The 22,880-nt window shown below is 38.1% G+C and overlaps 1 protein-coding gene across 7 annotated transcripts in view; it reads right to left on the bottom strand.

Moving 5' to 3' along the window:
- LOC150085455 (uncharacterized) overlaps window positions 1-22,880 on the bottom strand; it is a 1,845,429-nt gene that overhangs the window by 589,838 nt on the left and 1,232,711 nt on the right. For all 7 annotated transcript variants that reach the window (XM_090374043.1, XM_090374041.1, XM_090374042.1 and 4 more), the window contains 2 exons: window positions 6,226-6,432; window positions 4,725-4,844 (listed from right to left, as the gene is read on the bottom strand). In XM_090374043.1, the coding sequence (XP_090230169.1) occupies window positions 4,725-4,844; window positions 6,226-6,432 (327 nt within the window). The remainder of the gene's footprint in view (window positions 1-4,724; window positions 4,845-6,225; window positions 6,433-22,880) is intronic.

A 22,880-nucleotide genomic window follows, 5' to 3' on the forward strand; every position in this document is an offset into this window, starting at 1 on the left:
GGACTGTACTTGTTAACAGGAGAGATTGCTTCTACAGGGATGGGATACACTTAAATAGAAAGGGTGCAAGAATATTTGCTGATGCTATCGAGGCAGTGTTAGGTGGGTCGGAAAACTGATAGCTTGGGGGGATACAAGGACTAATAGTTTAACAGTAACCGTAGGCAGAGGTGAAGGTGATTCTTGCACAACTTCTATTAGAATAAGTAGCGACCTGGAGCAAGGGGTGTTGGGGATTTCAGGGACGGATGTCAGTCATCGTGAAACAGGTGGGTATATGGGATGTGTTAGAGTGGCTGGGATTAGGAATAGGTGCATGTATACTTGCATGTATACCAATGCTAGAAGTATAGTAAATAAATTTGATGAATTTGAAGTGTTGGTCAAGACATCAAAGGCAGATATTGTTGGGATATCAGAGACGTGGTGTCACACAGATATAAGGAATGCCGAACTGGAATTTGGGGAGTACAATGTGTACAGAAAGGATAGACAGGATAGGAAGGGAGGAGGTGTTATGCTGTTAATAAAGAAAAACATAAAATCAAAAGAAGTGCATCCAGTTGATATAGATGAACAGTGCACTGTTCATCTATATCAACTGGATGAGTCAGTTTGGTGTGACATAAGCACTGCAAAACCAAAAATTAGAATAGGAGTGTGTTATAGGCCTAAAGACTCGAATGAGTACAATGAACAATTGTACAGAGAAATAGAGTGGGCTAGTAAATCGGAATGTCTTATAACGGGGGATTTTAACTTCCCAGATATTGACTGGAACTTGTGGGTTGGGCACTCACACACTAGTCAGACTTTTGTGGATTTATTGGATGATTGTTTTCTGCAGCAGCATGTTCGAGAGGCAACCAGAGAAAGTAATACTCTTGATCTGGTTATCAGCAGTGATCATTCATGTATTAGGAATTTGCAGATAAAAGAACCACTAGGTGGCAGTGATCACAATGTACTGACGTGGGATTTACTTAGAGATTTAATTACCATCAGGGGTAAAGGAAAGGGTTTTTGCTTCCGTAAAGGCGAGTATAGTGGTCTCCGACAGTTTTTAAATTCTGTACAGTGGGATCAACTGATGATGTTACCAACAGTAAATTCTAAGTGGGAAGCATTCAAGGAATTAATCGTGGAAGCTACTAAAAGTTTCATACCTATTAAGAAATATTGTTCAAGGTTTAGGCCTAAATGGTTGTCAAATGAACTAATGAGACTCGTAACAGAGAAGAAAAATGCATGGGATGCATATAAATTATCAAGCGACTCAGAAGCCTATGGCAGATATAAGTTAATCTGTAATCAGGTCACAAAGGAGGTTCGGCAGGCGAAGGCAGATTACGAGAAATCCTTGGCAAAAGATGCTAAGAAAAACAGCAAGGAATTCTTTATTTATATAAACTCTAAAAGGAAGGGTATGAATCTGATTGGTCCACTTGACATCGAAGGTTCGACTGTTGACGATCCTGCTCAGATAGCAAACAAACTGAATGAGTATTTTGCATCTACATTCACACATGAGGAGTTATTAAGGTTTGAAAATGGCAGAAGGTTATCAAATTGTAGCAGGGTGCTTAATGATCTTGTAATAACTGAGAGCAAAGTGGAAGAGAAATTGTTAAACGTAAGAAAAGCACCTGGGGTGGATGGGATCTATCCAGTTATATTAAAGGAGGCGGCAAAGCAACTAAGCAAACCCTTAGCCATAATTATGAGAGCATCCTTGGACTCAGGGGAGGTTCCCACGGACTGGAGATGTGCAAATGCATCCCCAATTCACAAAGGGGGATCGAAGGGTGACACGAGTAATTACAGACCAGTTAGTTTAACTTCTGTTCCGGGTAAAATAATGGAGTTGCTGGTTAAAGATGCATTGCAGGATCATCTAGACAAGACTGCAGCAATAATTCAGACACAGCATGGGTTTGTTAAGGGAAAGTCTTGTCTGACAAATTTGATAGGATATTATGATGTGGTTACAAAGGAACTGGATGCAAAAAATAATTTTGATATCATATATTTGGATTTCAGGAAAGCTTTTGACACTGTTGCGCATGGAAGACTATTGTACAAATTGGAGCAGAATGGTATTAAGGGTAAGTTGCTACAATGGATAAAAGGATGGTTAAGTGGGAGAAGACAGAGGGTGGTAATCAATGGGTGCTGCTCTTCTTGGACTAATGTTATTAGTGGAGTCCCACAGGGTTCAGTGTTAGGTCCACTGTTGTTTTGTATATTTATCAATGATATTGATGAAGGTATATCAGGCTTAGTGTCGAAGTTTGTAGATGATACAAAGGTTGGCAGGGTTATTAATGACAGTAATGGCAGTGTGCTACTGCAACAGGATCTAGATAATTTGGGCAGATGGGCTAAGAAGTGGCAACTGAAGTTTAACCTTGACAAATGCAAAATACTGCATATGGGTAGAAGTAACCCCAGAGAAACGTACCAACTGTGTGGTACTACACTTAAGGTGGTAGAAAATGAAAAAGACCTGGGAGTAATTGTGCAGTCAGATATGAAGTTCTCTGAGCAATGTAGACAGGCTGCCAGGGCAGGTCATGGGGTTTTGTCAATGATATATAGGAATTTTGCTAGCAGGGAAAAGGAGGTGATTATCCCTCTGTATAAGGCAATGGTCAGGCCACGCCTTGAGTACTGCGTACAGGTCTGGAGGCCTCATTTTAGGAAGGATGTAGATTTACTTGAGCGTGTACAGAGAAGGGCAACAAGATTGGTGAGGGGAATGAAGGGATCCTCTTACCAAGAGAGGCTTAATTTCTGCAAATTGCAGTGGCTGGAGACTAGGCACCTGCGCGGTGATCTGATTGAGGTATATAAGGCCTTGAATGGGTTGAGCACGCTGAATTCTGATGGGATCCTTCCACTTGTTCAGATTACGAACCTAAGGGGACATAAATTCAAATTAAGAAAAGACAGATGTAGAATAGATGTGCGGAAATTTGCCTTTAGCCAGCGGGTGGTTAATTGCTGGAACAAACTTCCATCTGTCGTTGTGGAAGTTGATAGGTTGAATAAATTTAAGGAGGAACTGGACAGGCATTTGGAGGGAATGGTGTGATTTTTTTTTTGGCTGATGCTGCATAAGCTCATACATTTGCTTTCTTGCATCACATGCCACTACTACTACTACTACTACTACTACTATTTCGGCTCCTTTTTCCCCCCAGGTTACTGGCCGTACCACGTGGAGGCAGGAGCTGTGCCACCAGTGACCAAGCGGATATTGAAGTTAAGTACAGTGGTTAGCATTTGATATGAAGACTAAGAAAAGAAAGGTGGATTGCCTTTCTGGGTTCTTACTTCTAACTTTGAAAGCAAAGTTAGAAGGAGGAGAAAATCACACGAGAAAAGAAATAAAACCATATATCGTTTTCAAAGAGCACTCTATAAATCGCACAGATAAAAATGCTTGGCACTTGGGGCCACAGTAGGAGCAATTATTTTCCTTGCTTCTTCATAGCTTACCTTGTTCTCAACCTTATATTTAACAATTTTTTTCTGTCTTCCATCTGTTAAGTTTTTGAATACACAGGATGGCTACCTTTGCAATTGGGACAAGTAATTTCTGTTCTGTTGCCAAACATTCAGACTGAGTATGATCGGAAGATCCACATTTTGGACAAATTGGGTTTCCTCTGTATGTCTTTTGGGAGTGGCTATACTTTTGGCATTTGTAACATCTCAAGGGATTGAGTATATATATGGATGAACATGGCAAAGAAGATAACCCACTTTCACTGATGATGGTAGGTTTGGGGAATTAAACATAAGGATAATATTCCTAGTGGGAATAAGGTTATTGTCTTTTTTAGTCATGATTTTTTTTTTTTTGTCACAATAACATTTTGATCCTGAAGTTCTTGAGTTATTTCATCCTCCGTCACATTCAACAGATGTCAGCTAGATATCACACCTTTAGATGTATTTATTGTTTTATGGGGAGATACACTCACTAGTATACCTGCATTTGTTTGTGATTTGTAAAAGTTTCTCTGAATGTCTTTGCTGTTTGTAATAGTAGATCTCCAGATTGTGGCCTTTTTGCAGCCTTAGGCGATCCAGCAATACTCTCCAGGTTTTTCTGGATGAGGAAAGGAGATAACTTGCTGACAGGTTGGTCTTTGAGATATCAAAATCAGTACATTCTCTGGCTGAGAGCTTGTCGGCTCTAGAGGTGGAAACACATTTTCCTCCATATTTGTTCCTTTTGGCCCTTGGCAGATGAGCTTTTCTGACAAGGTTTCCGGCCCCGCAATGGGGAGGCAGGAGCAGTGCCTGGTGTGACCAAGCAAAAAGTAGTAGAGGGTTAGTAATAAAACTATGAGAAAAAAGAAAGGTGGCTTCCCTTTCTTGCATGTACAAGTACTTTTGTGACAAGAGCTGTTATTAAATAAATATTGTTTAATGAGAGGAAGTTAAAAGAACTACATATCACTTTTAAGAAATCGCACTGAAAGTCACAGAGAAATAGCTCAGTCACAAACGCTTGGCACACAGGACCACTATTGTAGGGAATGAATAAGTGAAATAGGAGGAGTGTCTTTTTTTTTTTTTTTTTTTTTTGGCTGATGATGCTGTATAAAATTGCTTTCTTGCATCATTTGCCACTACTAATGTTAATAATAATTTAACTAATTTGGGCTTATATTTAATTTATATTTAATTAAATATAATTAAATTTACTTCACCTTTTGCTCTTTCAATAAAGTGTTTAATGAATCTAAATCAGGAATCAGGTCTTCTGCATCTATTACTTGTTTTTCTGCTTCTTGAAACCATTCTAATAGTTCATCAATATCTGTTACCACCTGTTGAGGAAAAAAAAAACAATACTTACATAAATCAGCAAAAAAAAAATAAATAAATAAATAAATAAAAAAAATAAAATAAATGCTGATTCACAGTAATTCAAAACATCCATTCAGATACTGACTTTAAAAGTTAATGTACATGCAGACATTATTTATGAAGAATGATAGAGGAAAAAAAAAAAAAAAAAAAAAGAATCTTTAAGCAAAATTACTTAAAAAAAAAAAAAAAAAAGGAACTCTAATAGTGCACTTTAATTTTTAATTATCAAGTACTGTGCTGGATAGTAATTCAGTAAGTCGTCTTGCTTATGGATATATAAGAATGGAGGACAAATGAACTGGCCATTCTATTACACCAGCAGATTTAACTCTGGGCAGTTTTAATTTTAAAAAATTGTCTAGAATTAAATTATATATTTAATTTATGAATAAATTTTATCATAATCAATGTTTATTGCTTCAAAGTTGTTGATTTTATTTTTAAAGAAAAATATCATAGTTGCAATTTTAACAAATATCTTTTAAAATAGGTTTAAAAAAATAAGGCTGAATACAAAATATGTTTATTAAAAAATAAATGTGGAAATGTAAGACTATTAAGATTTTATTAAGAAACCTTTTTTCATTTAAAACAGTTTCAATCCATCTTAGCATAAAATGTACTAAATTTATGATGACTTTGAGTTGATCTTGAATAACATCCTAAATCAATTTCCTTTCATTGTTGGGATTTTGGTGGGAAACAATAACTTTCAGCCACAATGGCAATTTTCAATCAGATTCAGACTATTTTCAATCTGGCCATGTGAGCACATTTATATTATGGTCTTTTAGCCATTTCATGTTGGTTTTGGCTGTGTGGCAAGGTGCACCTCCTGCTGAAAGATGCTTGATTTGATTTGGTTTTCAATGGCACATTGGCAGCTAAGACCATAATGCGGCAACAAATTTACGACAAGCTATTATGTAAAAAAGGTATAAAGTTAAGTAAACCCATATAAAATATAAAACTTAAATCTTTGTATATAAATTAATAGAATGTAAAAAGTTAAAAATGTCAGACAAGTTGTCTCTGTCACCTATAATCTGACTGAGTGTAAATGGTTCAGTCAGATTATTAAAAGCAGTAAAACACAAGCATCGTGCTTCAATAAAAACAGGACATTCTATAAGAAGGCGACGGATGGTTAAAATAATGTTACACATCTCACACATAGGTAAGTCATCCGCCCTCAGCAAATAGGAATGTGTTAGATGACTGAGGAGCTCAAAAATTCTATATTTTCAGTGTGAAAAATTAAAATTTATTTCTTTTCTTTCTATTTATTAATAATTTACCCATCCCTATTAAGCTTATTTTATTATGAAATGCACTTACTTCCAGATTTCTTTGTTTTGCAAGTTGTATTCTTTCAGCTTTACGTTGAACTTGTTCACAGACTGCATCAAATCTTCTATTGTTTCTTGAAATTAAAGTTTCTATCATTGATGCTCCATCACCAGGTGACATCTGACATAGCTGAGGTCCTAGATGATTCACTGCCTCAATGATGATTCTTTGTTCCTGAATTTCACTTTCTAGTCTCTGATAAAGAATGATAAAAGAGTAATAAACATAGTAAGAAATGGTAGGGATGAGGAAGGATTACAATACATTTTTGACAGGCTCTAAAATATTTTAGGAAATTTATACCTGCATCTTGTAATTTTTCATATTGCTTTCACTTAAACAACTAAGCAATCTAAAAATATTTCTTCACTAAATGCCTAAGAGTATGAAACAGTTGGTTTATGCATGGGTACTGCACTTACATCATTTCTACGAACCTGGTAGTATGAATGCATCATTTAATTATATCTCATATTGTGAATGCCTTCACAACGAGTTGCCAAGGTATTGCACTGCTAGGTACATTATGGCTCTGCTGCCCTTGTGCCGTAAAGCCTACAAACGAACAACAAACTTTGAATCAGTAATGCTTCACCAGTAGAGAAGAATAACCTTATTCTCAGCAGATACCACCACCCAGAGGAACCATTTCGAAACTCGTTGGCTTACTCATCGGTGGGTGGGCAGGTACCCTAAAGTTGCAATAGTGACAACCCAGTTATGAAGTATAAGTCCACAATATGAGAGATGCTTGATGGTGTGTGTGTGTGTGTGTAGTTTAATCTAAAAGTATTTCTTGACTAAATGTCTAAGAGTATGAAAGAGTTTGTTTATGCATGGGTACTGCACTTACATCATTTCAACTATCCAGGTAGTATGGTGTTGTTGTTTTGGGGGTTTCATGGCACATAAGCTACTTTGGCTATAATGCACCTAATCGTTAATTATAAAATGAAAAGAGAAAGTCACATACAGCCTGAAAAGATTAAAAATTCAGTTCGCTTGAGGAAATGGACAAATTCAGAAATATTGGCCTTGTCACCAATCAGATTCTCTAGAGTTATTGGTTGATGAAGGTTAACTAGTGATTGCAGGGTTGAAATTTTGCTTTGTTTATAATAGAGGCAGTCAATGAGAATGTGTTTAACAATTAGATTTATATAACAATGTGGACGTTGTGGTGGAGCATCTCCTGTGAGTAAATGAATGTGGGTCAGGTGAGTATGACCTATTCTTGCTCTTGAAAGTATTATTTCTTCTTGCCTTGATGTACGGACACTGGACTGCTAGATTTTTGGATCCTGATTAATCTGAGGGCATTTATTGTTATTTTGAGAATGCTAGAGTGCTGTCCATTCTGATAGGCATGCAGCACAAATGATTAGTGCATAGTCTGATGCTGGAACAGGGATATTGGTTAAATCTGAGGTGGTTGGATTTTTTGCAGCTTTATCGGCTAGTTCATTGCCCAAAATACCAGAGTGTGCTGGAATCCAACAGAGGGTAACCAGTTGGGAGTATTCTTCAATCTGCAGTAATAATCTTCGATTTTCATTTATAACAGGGTGAACTTTATCAGAGGAATTACATAATGCTAAGATTGAGCTGAGGAAATCAGTGTAAATTACAGATTTTAAGGACCAGTCACAATAGAGATTTTGTAAAGCTAGTTTAATTGCGAATAATTCCACTGAAAGATACTAAATTCAGATGGAAGGGCTGCTGATAAAATTGTATTTGGAAATGCAGCTGCTCCGACGTTTGAATTGGATTTAGCCATCTGTGAATATTGGTTGTTGTTGTGGAATTTAATGACACATAGGCTCCCAGGGCCATATTGTGTCTTGCTATATTTTTAGTAGATGGTACACGTTGATTGTCTGCATGAATCTAAAAATGTCTGATACACGTTCCTTGTCACCTAGTATATCTTTGATGGTGATGTTTTGATTTCCTTTATATAATGATGAGAAAATCTTTTGTCCATCATTTTCATAGGTTGGGCATTCTATGAGTATATGTCTGATTGTTTGGGTAGTATTGCATGTTTGGCATCTTGGAGGTTCTTCGGCATGCAGTAAATAGCCATGTGTGATGTGTGTATGTCCAATTCATAGTTGGGTCAGTACGACTTTCTCTCTCCTTGTGCTTGTTTTCTAATATTCAACTTTCATATAATTTATTTGAAGTTCGTTTTTTGCCAGAGTTCTTGCCATTGTGTTAGAGAGCAGTTTTGAATGATTGGTTTCTAATCCTGATACGGAACTGGGAAAGGTTGTTTCTGGAGGTTCGGTGTTGATTTTGCAATTCTGTTAGCTTCTTCATTTCCTTTTATTCCTTTGGGTCCTGGTATCCAGAAGAAAAGTATTTCTTGTTTTTCTTTTGTTAAGTCTGTTAATATCTGTTTAATTTGCACGAGAACTGGATGGGTTATATTGGTTGTGGTTTGCGTGGCTTGTATTGCACTTAATGAATCAAAATATATTACTGTTCTCAAATGATAAATGTATCTCTTATGTCTGTTTCTATTCTTATGAGGTGATCTAAGGTGGATCTATTATGTCTAAACCCGTATTGCATACTGTTGAACCAGTTGGTTGTTTCTAAAAACCAGATTAATTGTTTGTTGATTATTTTCTCCAAAACTTTGCTCAAGCAGCTAGTGAGTGCTATCGGTTGATAGTTGTTTGGGTTGTTCTGATCTTGCCTATAATATGACGAAGTGTTAAAGGTTCTTGAAGATTTCGTAGAATACTAAATGAGGCTTTTCGTGCATCAGTGTATAGCGTACAATCAATGAGAATGTGTTTGATTGTAAGAAAAGAGTTGCAGTTCGTACACTTAGGAGGATCGTCTCCTGTGAGCAGATAAAGATGGGTGAGGTGACTGTGACCGATTCGCGCTCTGGACAGGAGGACTTCTTCCCTTCTGTTTACACGGAAACTGGAAGCCCATAACTGCGGTTCAGATTTTATTTGCATGAGCTTGTTCTGGGGTTCAGCTTGCCATAGAAGTGTCCACTGTTCCTTACATACATGTCTTATATAGGATCTGTAGTCAATATATGGAACGTGGTAATCTGTCGATGCTATGTTGGATGATTGTTTTGTTGCATAATCCGCTTTTTCATTCCCTGATATCCCCATGTGGCCTGGGATCCAACAAAAGATGACTACTTGTTGGTGTTCTTGGATATGCATCAGCCGAGATTTTATTATTGCTATTACAGGATGTGTTGGGGAGGAGGAATTTTGCAAGGCTATAAGTGCGCTCTGTGAGTCTGTATATATCACAGCTTTTTGGATGGAAAGATGGAGAATATTTTCTAAGGCAAAGTTGATGGCCCATAATTCTGCTGTGTAACTGCTGCATTCAGTGGGCAAGGAAACAGAGATGGTGTTATAGGGAAAGACAGCTACAGCCCCGACTCCACTTTCAGACTTTGATCCATCAGTGTATACCTTTGTAAAATGTGGATAATTTTGTGTGTGAGCAGCATGGAGTTGCTGAATATTGATATTTGCAAGCAAATGTTTTCCCCAGTTTAAAAAATAGCTGTCACAGGATGCTTTAATAGAATACCATGGAGGATCTGCACTGTTTGAATTTTGGAAGACTTTGTCAAGATGTATATTCCAGGTTTGCGATAATGCCTGCAATCTGATACCAGTAGGTTGGACTGCTCTAGGTTTGTTTCTATAGTGCATAGAGAACTGTGGATCATTAAGTATTGGCCGAATGGGGTGAGTAGATATACTTTGAATTTTGGCTGCATAATTTAGGAGTAACATCTTTCTCCTGAGTCTGAGGGGAGGTTCATGGGTTTCAATATAAAGACTTTGTACTGGCGATGTTCTATAAGCACCTACAGCAATCCTGAGGGCAGAATGTTGAATTGGGGAAAGACGTGCTAACACGCTTTCCCGAGCAGAATCATACACCGGGGCACCATAATCAAGGCGAGATCTGATTAGGGCTCTATATAAGTGAAGTAAGGTGCAACGATCTGCACCCCACGATGTAGAAGAAATAACTCTTAGTAAGTTCATTTTTTTCTGGCAAACAGTCCGTAGATGATTAATGTGTTCTTTAAAGTTCAATTTATAGTCAAAAATCACACCAAGAAGACGAACTTTGTTCACAACAGTGACAGGTTGGTTTCTTAAGTGTATTTCAGGATCTGGGTGCACTTTCGTTTGTTACAAAAATGAATAACACTAGATTTCTGATAAGACAGTCGGTAACCATTCTGTGTCATCCATAGTTCGATTTTATTGATTGATGTTTGAAGTTGCCTCTCAATATAACTCATGTTTTGTGAACTGCAAGAGACCGTCAGGTCATCAGCATAAAGGTATGAATTCACTGTATTGGGAATAATTTTAGTCAACTGATTTATTCTTATTGCAAACAAAATTGCACTAAGAACAGAGCCCTGAGGGACTCCTTCTTCTTGTATATATGTTTTGGAAAGGACTTGCCGGTAGCGAACTTGTAAGGTCTTCTGCTGTAGGAAATTCTGTATGAAGTAAGGTAAGTGACCTCTCAGATCCAGGGAATGAAGATCTCTCAGGATGCCAAAACGCCAAGTGGTGTCAAAGGCTTTCTCTATATCGAGACATACCATGACGAGATGCTTATTTTGAATAAATGAATTCCTAATATTTGTTTCTGCTTTGATCATAAGATCCAGTGATGATCGGTTTTTCCTGAAACCAAATTGATTATCAGATATCATGTTTTGGGAATCAAGGTACCATGTTAGTCTACGGTGTATTATTTTTTCTAGGGTTTTACTTAAGCAGCTGGTGAGAGAAATGGGTCTATAATTATTAAGCATAGAGAGATCTTTCCCTGGTTTGGGTATTGCCAGTACAAAAGAGTGACGCCAGGAACTGGGGAATGAATGTTCCATGAAGATGCGATTATAGAATGTCAGAAGGGAAGATAGCAGTTTATTATCTAGATGTTGTAGCATTATGTTGTATATTCCATCAGGGCCAGCAGTGGGTTTTTGGAAAGCTAATAATATTGCATGAAGCCATGCTTCAGGATATTATTGTTGTTGTTGTTAAATTTGTTGGTGCATCAGCAACTTAGGCTATAATGCACTGATTACTGTCTAATATTTTCTTCGTTTGTCTTACGCGTGATATGACTCACATAATGTGATATTTATTTATCAATTTTAGAAAGAGAAAAATGTCATCCATATCCTCACGATCTCCTAGAACACACTGTAATGATAACTGGCTGGAGTTATGAAAATGAGAGAAGAAAGCAGTTTTCCGTTTTTACAGATATAGCGGGCATTCCAGGATGATATGTTTTACTGTTAAGGAGCATAAGCAGTTACTGCATTGTGGAGGATCATCATTTGTTAGTAGGTAGCTATGAGTGAGGAATGTATGACCAATGCGTAATCTGGCCAGGATGGTTTCTTCCTTTCTGTTTCATCTCAGACTGCATTGCCATTGCTTTGGTTCTCTCTTGATTTCAAGTTTATTTTTTGCTTGATTTTGCCACATGCGTGTCCACTCTTGTTTATACATCTGTTTGATAAGGGATTTATGGTCAATATAAGGAGTCCTGAAATTAGATGGTATCACATTTGTAGCACATTTAGCAGCTAAATCTGCATGCTCGTTTCCTGGTATTCCAACATGTCCAGGAATCCAACAAAATATTACTAGCTGTCCATGTCCGTGAAGTTCTAGTAGCTGTGCCCAAATTTTTTGTACCAGCAGATGACTAGGGAGGAATTTACACTGTAGAGCATTAACAGCAATTAACAAGTCCGTATATATGATGGATTTGGTATACAAGTCTTCTTTGATATTCTCTAGGGCTAGAACAATACAGTATAATTCTGAGGTATAAGTACTGCATTCAGACGGAAGCTGTCTGGAGATGGTGACATTTGGTAATACTACAGCGGTACCAACTTTACTACCAATTTTGGATCCATCTGTATATATTTGAATGGAAGTGCTAAACTCAGAGAGTGGGTCATATGAATTTGCCTGAAGTTGGAATCTGGAAGGTTATTCTTTCCCCATTGCTGAAAGTGTCTATCAATATGTATCGGGGGCATTTGCCATGGCTGGGTTTCCATGCTAGTATCCTGAAGTAAAATTCAGATCCTAGCTTGTGATAAGAGCTTGAAGCCTAATGCCAGATAGTTTATTGAGCCGTGGTTTACTTTCATAAAGTTTACTCCATTTGGGCATAAAGAGATATTGCCATATGGGATGATGTGGAAGACTGCTGATTTTGGCTGCGTTATTTAGTAACAGAACTTGTCATCGAAGATGTAGCGGTGGCTCATAGGTTTCAGTATATAGGCTTAAAATTGGTGAAGTACGAAAAGCCCCCAGTGCAACTCGTAGGGCACTATGATGTACGGGATCGAGCCATTTCAGTGCACTCGGTCTGGCCGAGTCATATGCAGGAGACCCATAGTCTAACCTGGATCTAATCAGCGAGCGATACAGATGTGGCAACACGTAGCGATCTGCGCCCCCGTGACATAGAAGAAATTACTCTGAGAAGGTTTAGTTTTCTAAGACAACTTGTACGAATATGTTTTATATGTTCCAGGAAGTTTAATTTTTTATCAAATATTACACCAAGGAATCTAATACTAGGCTGGAAAGTAATACAATGAGAATCTAACTGTAGGTCTTGATCAGGATGTAAAGAACATTTGCGACAGAAGTGTACGGCAGTTGTTTTTGGTTTAGAAAGTCGATATCCGTTGTTTTTGGCCCAAGAGACTATTTTGTTAATGGTGCCTTGTAGTTGTCTTTCAATTAGTTGCATATTTTGAGAGTGACATGAGATGGCAAGATCGTCAGCATATAGGTATGCGTCAACTGTATTAGGTATACACTTGGTTATGGCATCAATCCTAATGGCAAAGAGTGTGGCGCTCAACACTGAACCTTGGGGAACTCCCTCTTCTTGTAGATATGCTCGAGACAATGATGAATGGAATCGGATCTGAAACGATCTATTGCCTAGAAAGTTTTTAATGAATATTGGCAGATGACCCCGACGTCCACATTTATGTAAGTCCTGAAGAATCCCATATCGCCAAGTTGTATCAAAGGCTTTCTCTATGTCAATGCATATCATGACTAGGTGCTCATTTCTGAGGAAAGCGTTCCGAATATTTGTTTCTGCTTTGATAATGAGATCAAGTGTAGATCTTCTTCTCTGGAAGCCATGCTGGTTTGGACTTAGAATGTTTTCCGTTTCTAGAAACCATGTCAATGTCAGTCTAGCGTTAACTATTTTTTCCAATGTTTTTCCCAGACAACTGGTTAGAGAAATAGGGCGGTAATTTCTGGGATCTATGTGGTCTTTTCCTGGTTTCGGGAAAGCTAGCACATAAGAATGGCACCAGCTAGCAGGGTAATACTCCTCTAGAAAAATTCTGTTATACAGTTGTAATAGGGCAGTTAACAAATCCTCGCTTAAATGACAGATCATGGTGTAAAAAATTCCATTGGGGCCTGGAGCACTGTTCTTCAATCGGGAAAGTGCACTGCGCAATTCAATCATGGTCAGAGGTAGGTTATACGAATATGGGATGGCAGTATTAAATTTTAGTTTGTATTTTTCTGTCTGGGATTTTACCAATTGAAATGCTGGTTCATATGTGGCAACAACTGAAAGTGTTTCTAATGAAGTACCTAAGACATTGGCAATCTCTAAAGGTTCAGAAATTTCCTTCCCTCTTACAAGTAGAATAGGAGAAGTTGTTTGCGAGTATTTGCCATTAATTCGTTTGATTTTTTTCCATATTGTAGAAGTATCTGTGGATCTGTTTATGGTGGAAGCGTAACGTGCCCATGCTTCATTTTTACTCTCTCGTCTTATATGACGAGCTTTAGCTCTGGCTCTCTTAAACTGTAGGAGGTTGGCTGTGGTTGGATATTTTCGAAACAGATTCCAGAACTTATTCCTTTCTTTTTTAGCATTGTTGCATGCTTCATTCCATCACATTTTTGGATGGAGCCAGATTTTGGATGAAGATTTTGGAATAGCCGCCTCCGATGCTTTCATTATTTTTCGTGTAGTATACCTGACTGCAGAATCAATTGTGAGGGTTGTAATTACGGAAGTATCTATTCGAGCTATTTCCTGGTATTTAGTCCAGTTAGCCTTTTCAAATTTCCAGGTTGTCCTAATGTCTCTCTGGGGAGAACTTGAGCTGAAAGTACAGATGATAGGAAAGTGATCGCTACCACAAGGGTTATCAGTAACAGTCCAGTCTATGATAGGAAATATTGCTGGGGAGCATATTGAAAGATCAATGGCTGAACCTGAACCAGATGGAGAGTGTACGTATGTGTGATCACCAGTGTTTAGAATAGTTAGATTATGTTTATCTAAAAATTTTTCTATTATCTGTCCTCTAGATTCAAGATGTTGGGAACCCCATAGGGGGTGATGGCCATTCCAGTCACCCATAATACAAAAGGGAACAGGTATTTGCTTTACTATATCATCTAAATCATCAAGGCTGTATGTATGGTTTGGCGATAGATACAACGAAACTAACGTTACTGTTATACCAATGGTGACACGAACTGCAACCACCTCTAAAGATGTTTGCATGGGGATAGGTCTACAGGGAACTACAGAGTTCACTATGACTGCTACTCCTCCATGAGCTGAATTAGAGGAACTTCTATCTTTTCTATATATAGTATAATGCTTAATTGTCATGGATACTGTATTTTTGAAATTGGTTTCTTGAATGCATACTGCAACAGGCTTATATTTACTTAATAGATCGTAAAAGTCATCTACGTTAGCACGGAGCCCATGGCAATTCCACTGAATAACTGTACTCATTGTTTGGTTTTAACTGGTGTCTGCTAACATCCGTGAAGTAGTCTGCTTACGCCTGTCCTTCTTTGAAAAAACTGCTCTGCCTGTGTCGATGTCATCTTCTGGATGAATTTCAAGAATTGTATCGTCTTCGCCTGCTTTTTCATCGATGTCCATGGTATCAGATCTGAGTTTGTATTTATCACTTCTTTCAGAGCTCTTGATTTGTTCTTTCTGTTGCTGTTTGGGATTCTTATCTGGAGGTACTGTTACTGGTGTATTTACTTCTTAAGTTACATATTTGGAGGGAGAGTGTTCCTTTGATGAAGAAAGTATTGATTTAGCCCAACCAGATATAGAGATATCTGGATGGACTGAGCAGTCAGTTTGAGTTGATACTGAGCGTAGTCCTTAGAGAAGGCAGAATGATTTCCATGGCAATTAGGACAGTTTTGAGTTTCCTTGTTATAATCGGTATGTGTGTGTGTTCTTTAGAATCACAAGCAGCACAAGGGACTACACCTCTGCATACAGTTTGCGAATGACCAAATTTTTGGCACTTGAAGCACCGTACCGGATTGGGAATGTATGGTTGAACATGACATCTGAGGTATCCAGCCTTTATAGTTGTGGGGAGAATTGGTGTTTTAAAAGTCAGTATAACTGTCCGAGTAGGGACAAGCTCTCCATCTCTTTTGATCAAAATTTGTTTGGCGTGGATTACATTTTGGTTGTTTAATTCATGGACAAGTTCATCTTCCAATACATTTAGGAGATTCCACTCTGATATTACCCCTTTAGAGGAGTTCAAGGTGGCATGTGGGGGTAACCTTTGTGGGAATTCCACCAAAGGTAGAAATTTTCAGGAGTCTCTCTGCATGTCTATTTTCATTCATCTCCACTAATAAATCTCCAGATCTTAATCGACAAACCATTTTTGGAGGGCCAGCCACATTTTCAAGACATTTCTGAATCAAAAATGGAGATAACTTACTCAGTGGTTGGTCTGTGGACAAATGCAATATTAAAAAGAGAGGAGCAGAATAATCTGTCCCTTCTTTTTTTTGTCTCTTGGCATGGGATGGGTTTAAGTCATGATCTAGGTTATGCCTATCTAGATCTGGATCAGCAGATCTCCAGATGGACTGTTTTGTGTTTTCCATCACTGCTCCTTTTAGCCCTGGGAGAGTGGATTTCTTCTCCCAGACTTCTAGCCCCACCACGTGGAGGCAGGAACGGCGCCACCAGTGACCAAGCGATAAAGAGATTAGTTGTTAGTGTGTTAATAAGTTATTCCTATATACAAAAAGAAAGGTGTCTTGCCTTTCTGTCAAGTGAGGTAACTTCTTTACTTCAGAAGTGCAAAATTAAATAACTTCAGAAAAATAACACTATTCTATAATCAACCGCTCTTTTAAGTAAATCGCTTTCAAAATCGCTTAGAAATCGCTATAGTCACTCGCTTGGCACTCGGGGCCTTCAGGATATTGCTCTTCTTGAAAAATTCGATTGTACAGTTTAAGAAGGTTTTCTATTTCTTTTTGCTTCAGATGTTTAAGAATATCATAGTGTATGTTGTCTGGTCCAACTGCACTTGGTTTTGTTTTTGATAATGCTTCACGTAATTCATGCAATGTAATTGGTTGGTTATAGGATTCAATATGTTTGGTGTTAAAATTAATTCTGTTTTTTTCAGTTTTCTCTTTATAGGTCAAAAATTCTTCACGATATGATTGTTTTGAAGTTACTTTGGCAAATGTTTCTCCTAGTATATTAGCTGTGTCTGAAGGTTCAGTAATGATTTCTCCATTCCAGTGTAATACTAAGGATGGTTGGTTTTTTGTATTTCCTGTTCATTTTCCGTATTTTATTCCATATTGTCTGTGTATTTGTTGTTCTATTTACTGAGGAAGTAAACTGGATCCAGGAATTTTTTTGGCTTGTTTCCGGGTATACCTGGCTAGCGCTCATGCTTGTTTATATTTTATGAGATTATATGTTGTTAGGACATCTCTGAAACTTGTTCCATGCTTTGTTTTGTTGTCTTTTTGTTCTTATGCAGTCTTCATTCCACCAGTATTTTGGCTGTAGCGGAAAACAAGTTGAAGTTCTGGGTATTGTTTGCTCAGCTGCCTGTATTAAGGCATCAGTGACGTGTTTCACAGCTTCATCAACTGATTTTTCTTGAATGCTTTGTGGATTAAATATTGCGAGTTCTCTAAATTTTTCCCAGTTGCCCTTTTCTATTTTCGAGAGGGGTGGTCTGCTGGGATGACAGGGAGGGTTTCTGGTCAGTGTGGTGATTACTGGGTAGAAGTCACTGCTGTATGGGTTTTCTATTACTTGCCACTTTAATTCTGGTAGGAGTGAAGGGGTGCATATGGTTAGGTCTACTGCTGAGGTTGTATGACTAGGAAAGTGAAAATAAATATGTTTACCATTGTTAAGTAGAGAAAGATTATGGTGATCTATTATTCATCCTTGTCTGTTGATGTCAGTGTTTCCCCACAGATGACTATACCCATTCATATCTCCCATTATACAGAAAGGTGATTGGAGTTCAGAGATTAGTTGGTCTATTTTTTCAAATGTTATATCTGGTCCTGGTGGAAGGTACACTAAACAGATGGTTACCAAAATCTTAGTGTTATTCTTACAGCTATCGCTTCGAGGATGCTGAAATTATACAATGTATAGGAAAGACAGAATAAGAGATGGGCCAACACATGAACCAAGATGGTTACTACTCAATCTGTTGGCCCATCTCTTATTCTGTCTTTCCTATACATTGTATAATTTTTTACTGAAAGGGTTTCTTGTTGTCTAAGGTATCTCTCTTGAAGACAGAAGCATATTGACGTACGGTGTGTAATTAGACATTGGCATCGTCGTAATTGGTTCGTAGTTCTCTACAGTTCCACTGGATGAACTCATCCATTATTAGATTTTCCTGGGCTTTCGGGTTGCTTCCGAAATGGAGCATTCTTATATTTTGTCTTATCTGTTTAAGGGTACTGAGGCTGGTCCAAGTCCATATCTTCTTCTTCTGTGAAAATTTCTAGTACTGGTTCTTCAGATTTTTTTTTTTGGTAGTTGTTGGCGCATAGGCTTCTGTGGCCATAATGCACCTCCCAAGGTTTTTGCAGTACTTTGATCCAAGCCCAAGGCGGGAATCGAACCCGCGACCTTTGGGTTGCCAGGCAGGCACTTTACCCACCCGGCTAGCCCGGTCGGCGGTTCTTCAGATGTGTTTATTTTTTCTATGTCCATCTGTTCGGTTGCTTTGGTGTTTGTAGGTTTACCTCAGTCTTTGTTGTGGTGCTGATTTGTTGATATTTGTTCTGTATGAATAGAAATTGGAGTATTCACTATTTTTTCCTGTTTTTGTGCCTTCAATCCACTAAGTGATTCTTTTGGCAGCATGGAAATTTCGGTTTAACCTGCTACTGATTTATATTGGATCACTGATTGTGCATATGATGGCTTGTTTGTAGGTCAGAGCTGTATTATTCTCCTTGCTTCTTGGTATGTTGGGTTGTGTTCTGTTCTGTATTTCTGAATTAGTTTCTCTTGTTTCAATTTTTCGCATGTTTTTGAATAGACTGGGCATTCCCCTTTACAGTTTGTACATTTCAAGGTGTTGGCAGAGCAATCTGTAGTCTCGTGTTCTTTAGAACCATATTTTGCACAGGTTGCCGAGTTTCTGCATGCCATTTGTGAATGTTCAAATTTCTGACATTTGTAACATAGCAATGGATTTGGTATGTACTGTCTTACTTGGCAGTTCAGATATCCTGCTTTGACTGTTGTTGGAGGTTTCAGAGTATTAAAGGTTATGATTAGAGTTCTTGTTGGAATTATATTTCCATCCCTTCAGATATTAATTCTCTTCACTCCTGTTACCCCTTGGCTTCTCAGTTCTTCTGTGAGCTCTTCTTCTGATACATTTAAGAGTTCCCACTCGGAGATTTCATTTTAAATCAAAATGTATTAAATTAAAATATAAATACCGTCCAGTTATTAAATCAGCAAAAGCAATGCTTACAAATTAAAACACTAAGTGAAACTGGAAAAATATTCTGTCTGAGCAGCTAACGTAGGATAATTGATGAAGAGGATTCCCGAATGAGGAAGTTGTTTCCAAAATAACTGGACAAACACACCACCATTTATTGCTCTGTTTGATTATATCATTATAAGAATAAGTTTTGAACGCCTTTGTGATATTTCTCTAAAGCTATTTCTGGAGGTCACGATCATAAAACAATAAAAACTATTTGCGCTTTCCGGTTTATTGGGCTTTTCTGTTAGTGTAATCTAATTATAAACGGGTAGTAAACTCAATCTTATTGCATTTGTAATAATACCGACAGCTGGAATTCTGGTATTTTACGTTATTATGGTGAAATGTGTTTCTCCTTCAATGAAATCTTCAATCATGCAAAAAAAAAAAAAAATTTTCAAAATCTGCTCTTCATTCCTGTTTTTGAAGCTTCGTAAAAAAAAATAAATAAAAAAAAATAACGCGCAGGTAGCGAAACCCACTGTGCAATATAAAATTTTGGTAGTATACCTGACCGTGCAAATCAAGGGATGACTATATTTAAAATTCATCGTGATCGAATGAAATTAAAGCCGCGATCGACTCGTTGGCTACCCCTGCTCTATAGCATACAACTCAGCTGTATATATGCTGCATTCTTGGGGAATATTCCCAGATATATGACCTTGAAAGATAACAGCAGATTTGGCAGATAACTCTGACTTCAAGTCATCAGTGAAGACAGGCAAGAAGTCGGTATATTCGGTTCCGTGAGCAGCATAGAGTTGTTGGTAGACAGAAGATGGATTTATGGACTTATCCCAAATTTCAATGGAGAAGTTGCTTGATGGTAAGCAAGCAAGCATGCCAGAGTGAAGGTGGTTGCCTTGGTGGTATTGGTATTGTTATTTCTAGCGCAAAGGGTACTAGGGCCATATTGCACCTATGGCTTTGATATGGAGGTCCGACATGGTTTGTTTGTTTGTTTGTTTGGGGATTTTTTTGGCGCATGGGCATCTATGGCCATAGTGCGCCATACATAGGTTAGTATTTATGCTATTTCTTTATGGATCGAGAGTCGGGAAACTGATTGTTAACTAGCTAAAGGAGGTGGTATACATTGATCGCTTTGAGGAAGGTAAAAATCTTTGAGACATCTGTTTTATTGCCCAAAAGTGAACGAAGCATTAGTGGGTCTTCAGTTGTGGCTGGAGTGGAGTGATTCTGGCGTTCTATTGCAAATTTTGTGCATTCCACAAGGATATGTTTCACTGAAAGCACTGTTTTACAGTGATCACACTGGGGGTGAATCTCCCCTCTTAAAAGGTAACTATGAGTAATATTAGTGTGACCTATTCGGAGACGAGCTAGTATTACCTCCTGTTGTCGAATTGCACTGAGGCTTGAAGGCCATTGCTCAAGATTTGGCTTGATACTTCGAAGCTTATTTTCAAGTTGGTTTTGCCATGTTGATTGCCACTGGTAATCAATTTTGAGATTTTAGATTCAATTTTAGATTCAATTTTGAGTAATAAATCTAGGGTAGATCTGTTTTTAACGGAAGCCATATTGGTGATCGGAAAGAACGTTTTGGGAGTCTAGAACCCAGATGAGCCTTTCATGCACCATCCTTTCAAAGATTTTGCCCAAACAGCTTGTCAACGATATTGGTCTGTAATTTTCAACTATGGAAGGATCTTTACCTGGTTTTAGAATAGCACAAATATAGGAATGATGCCATGAGAGAGGATATGTATTTTCTGCGAAGATCTGGTTATAAAAGTGTAATAGTATGTAGAGATCGGCTTCACATAGATGCTTCAGCATATTGTAGTAAATGCCATCTGGTCCTCCTGCACTATTTGGAGATTTGCTCAAGGATTCTTTGAGTTCAGCTATAGAAAAGGGTTGGTTATACGGAAGTGAGAGTCTATTTGAAAAATTAAATTTATGACGTTCCTCAACAGTTTTAATGCGTTGAAAGGAGGTGACATAAGAAGAGGAGGCGGAAATGTTATAGAAAGATTCTGCTAAAGCATTTGCAATGTCAGTAGAAGAGGATAGGTCCTGCCCATTACATTGTATTATCGGAGATTGCTGCGGAGGAAATTTTCCATTGAGAGCTTGTATTTTTTTCCATATAATCCGAGTGTCAGTATTTTTGTTAATAATTGATGCGAAGTTGATCCAGGAGTCACGTTTTGCTTTCTTCCTAATTTGCCTTGCTTTTGCTCTGAGCTTTTTGTATAAAATTAGATTGGCAGTAGTTGGGCATTTGCAGAACTGGTTCCAAGCATGGTTTTTTTCTACTTTCGCTTTAGAGCAATCCGCATTCCACAACTGGTTTTTGTGTACATGCTTGCATTGGTCTGATTTTGGGATGGAAATTTCTGCTGTAGATAAGATTTGGCTGGTAATGTGGTCAGTTACGTCATCAATATGTTGATGTTGAACATATTGAGTGTCGAGTAGGACACAAGTTGAGTAGTTTACCCAGTCTGCTTTATAAAAATTCCAAGAAGTACGGCCTTTAGGACATGACACGACCTGGGTTTCAATTGAACTGATAATAGGAAAATGGTCACTGTGGAATGGATCTTTCAGCACTGACCATTCCATGCTTGCAAAAAGAGATGCTGAACAGATGGATAAGTCTATGGCTGAGGTAGTACCTGTAGGTAGTTGTATATAAGTTGGAGAGCCAGAATTCAGCAGAGTCAGGTTATGGTTATCCAGGAATGTTTCAATTATTTGGCCTCTCCTATCCATGGTGGAAGATCCCCACAATGGATGGTGGCCGTTGAAATCACCGAATAAGCAGCCAGGAGGCGGCAGTTGTGCGATTAGATTGTCAAGTTCAGTCTGGGAGCAAGGATAATTGGGCGAGATATAAATGGATGCAAGTGTTAATGATACTCCCATTGCCATCCGAACTGCTACAACTTCTAAGGAGGTTTGTAGCTGGATATGTCTTGACGGTATAGTAGATTTTACGAGAACAGCTACCCCTCCACGGGCAGGATCATCAGAATCTCTGTCTCGTCTAAACATGGTGTAATTTTTGAAACTGAGAGAGACTTTTGGTGATAGAAATGTTTCCTGTAAGCATACACCTACTGCATTTGTTTGAAAAAGTAAATCACTCAGGTCATCGAAATTACTGTGTAATCCTCTACAGTTCCATTGTATGAATTTATTCATTGTTTGAATTTGATTGAATAAGATTGATCTCACTGTTTTTTCTGAGAAGGCTTCAGTCTGCTTTGTTTTGATTTTTCATTCCTTGAAAAGGTTGGGCATCCTGTTTCTATGGTATCATTAGCATATAATTCTAAAACTGATTCTTCATCCTCTGGTTGAATATCAATCTCCATTTTCCTATTGCATTGGTTCACTTTTTCCTGATCTTCAACGTTTGCTGATTTTGCTGCTTCGGGCAATGATGGGATAGCATCAGTTGGGATACTAATTGGTGTATTGCTGGTCTCGTTCACTGTAAGTTTCTTTTTGGATGTTAGCGCAGTTTTGGCCCAGGTGGAAAACGAACTGCTTGGTTCTATGGATACATCTGTTTGTGTTGCAACTGAGTGGCTACTTCTGGTTACTGATGCGTATGATCTGCTAGGCATGGTTAACAGCACTTGCTTTCTTGCTTCAGGATATATGACCTTATGCTCCACTTTATATTTCTGGATTTTTTTTCCTGTTTTCCAGAGGTCACATGCTTTAGAAAATGCAGGATGGCTTCCTTTACAGTTTG

This window comes from Mastigoproctus giganteus, chromosome 5 (genome assembly GCF_048544385.1).
Source record: "Mastigoproctus giganteus isolate SK-2022 chromosome 5, ASM4854438v1, whole genome shotgun sequence".
NCBI classification, from domain to species: domain Eukaryota; kingdom Metazoa; phylum Arthropoda; class Arachnida; order Uropygi; family Thelyphonidae; genus Mastigoproctus; species Mastigoproctus giganteus.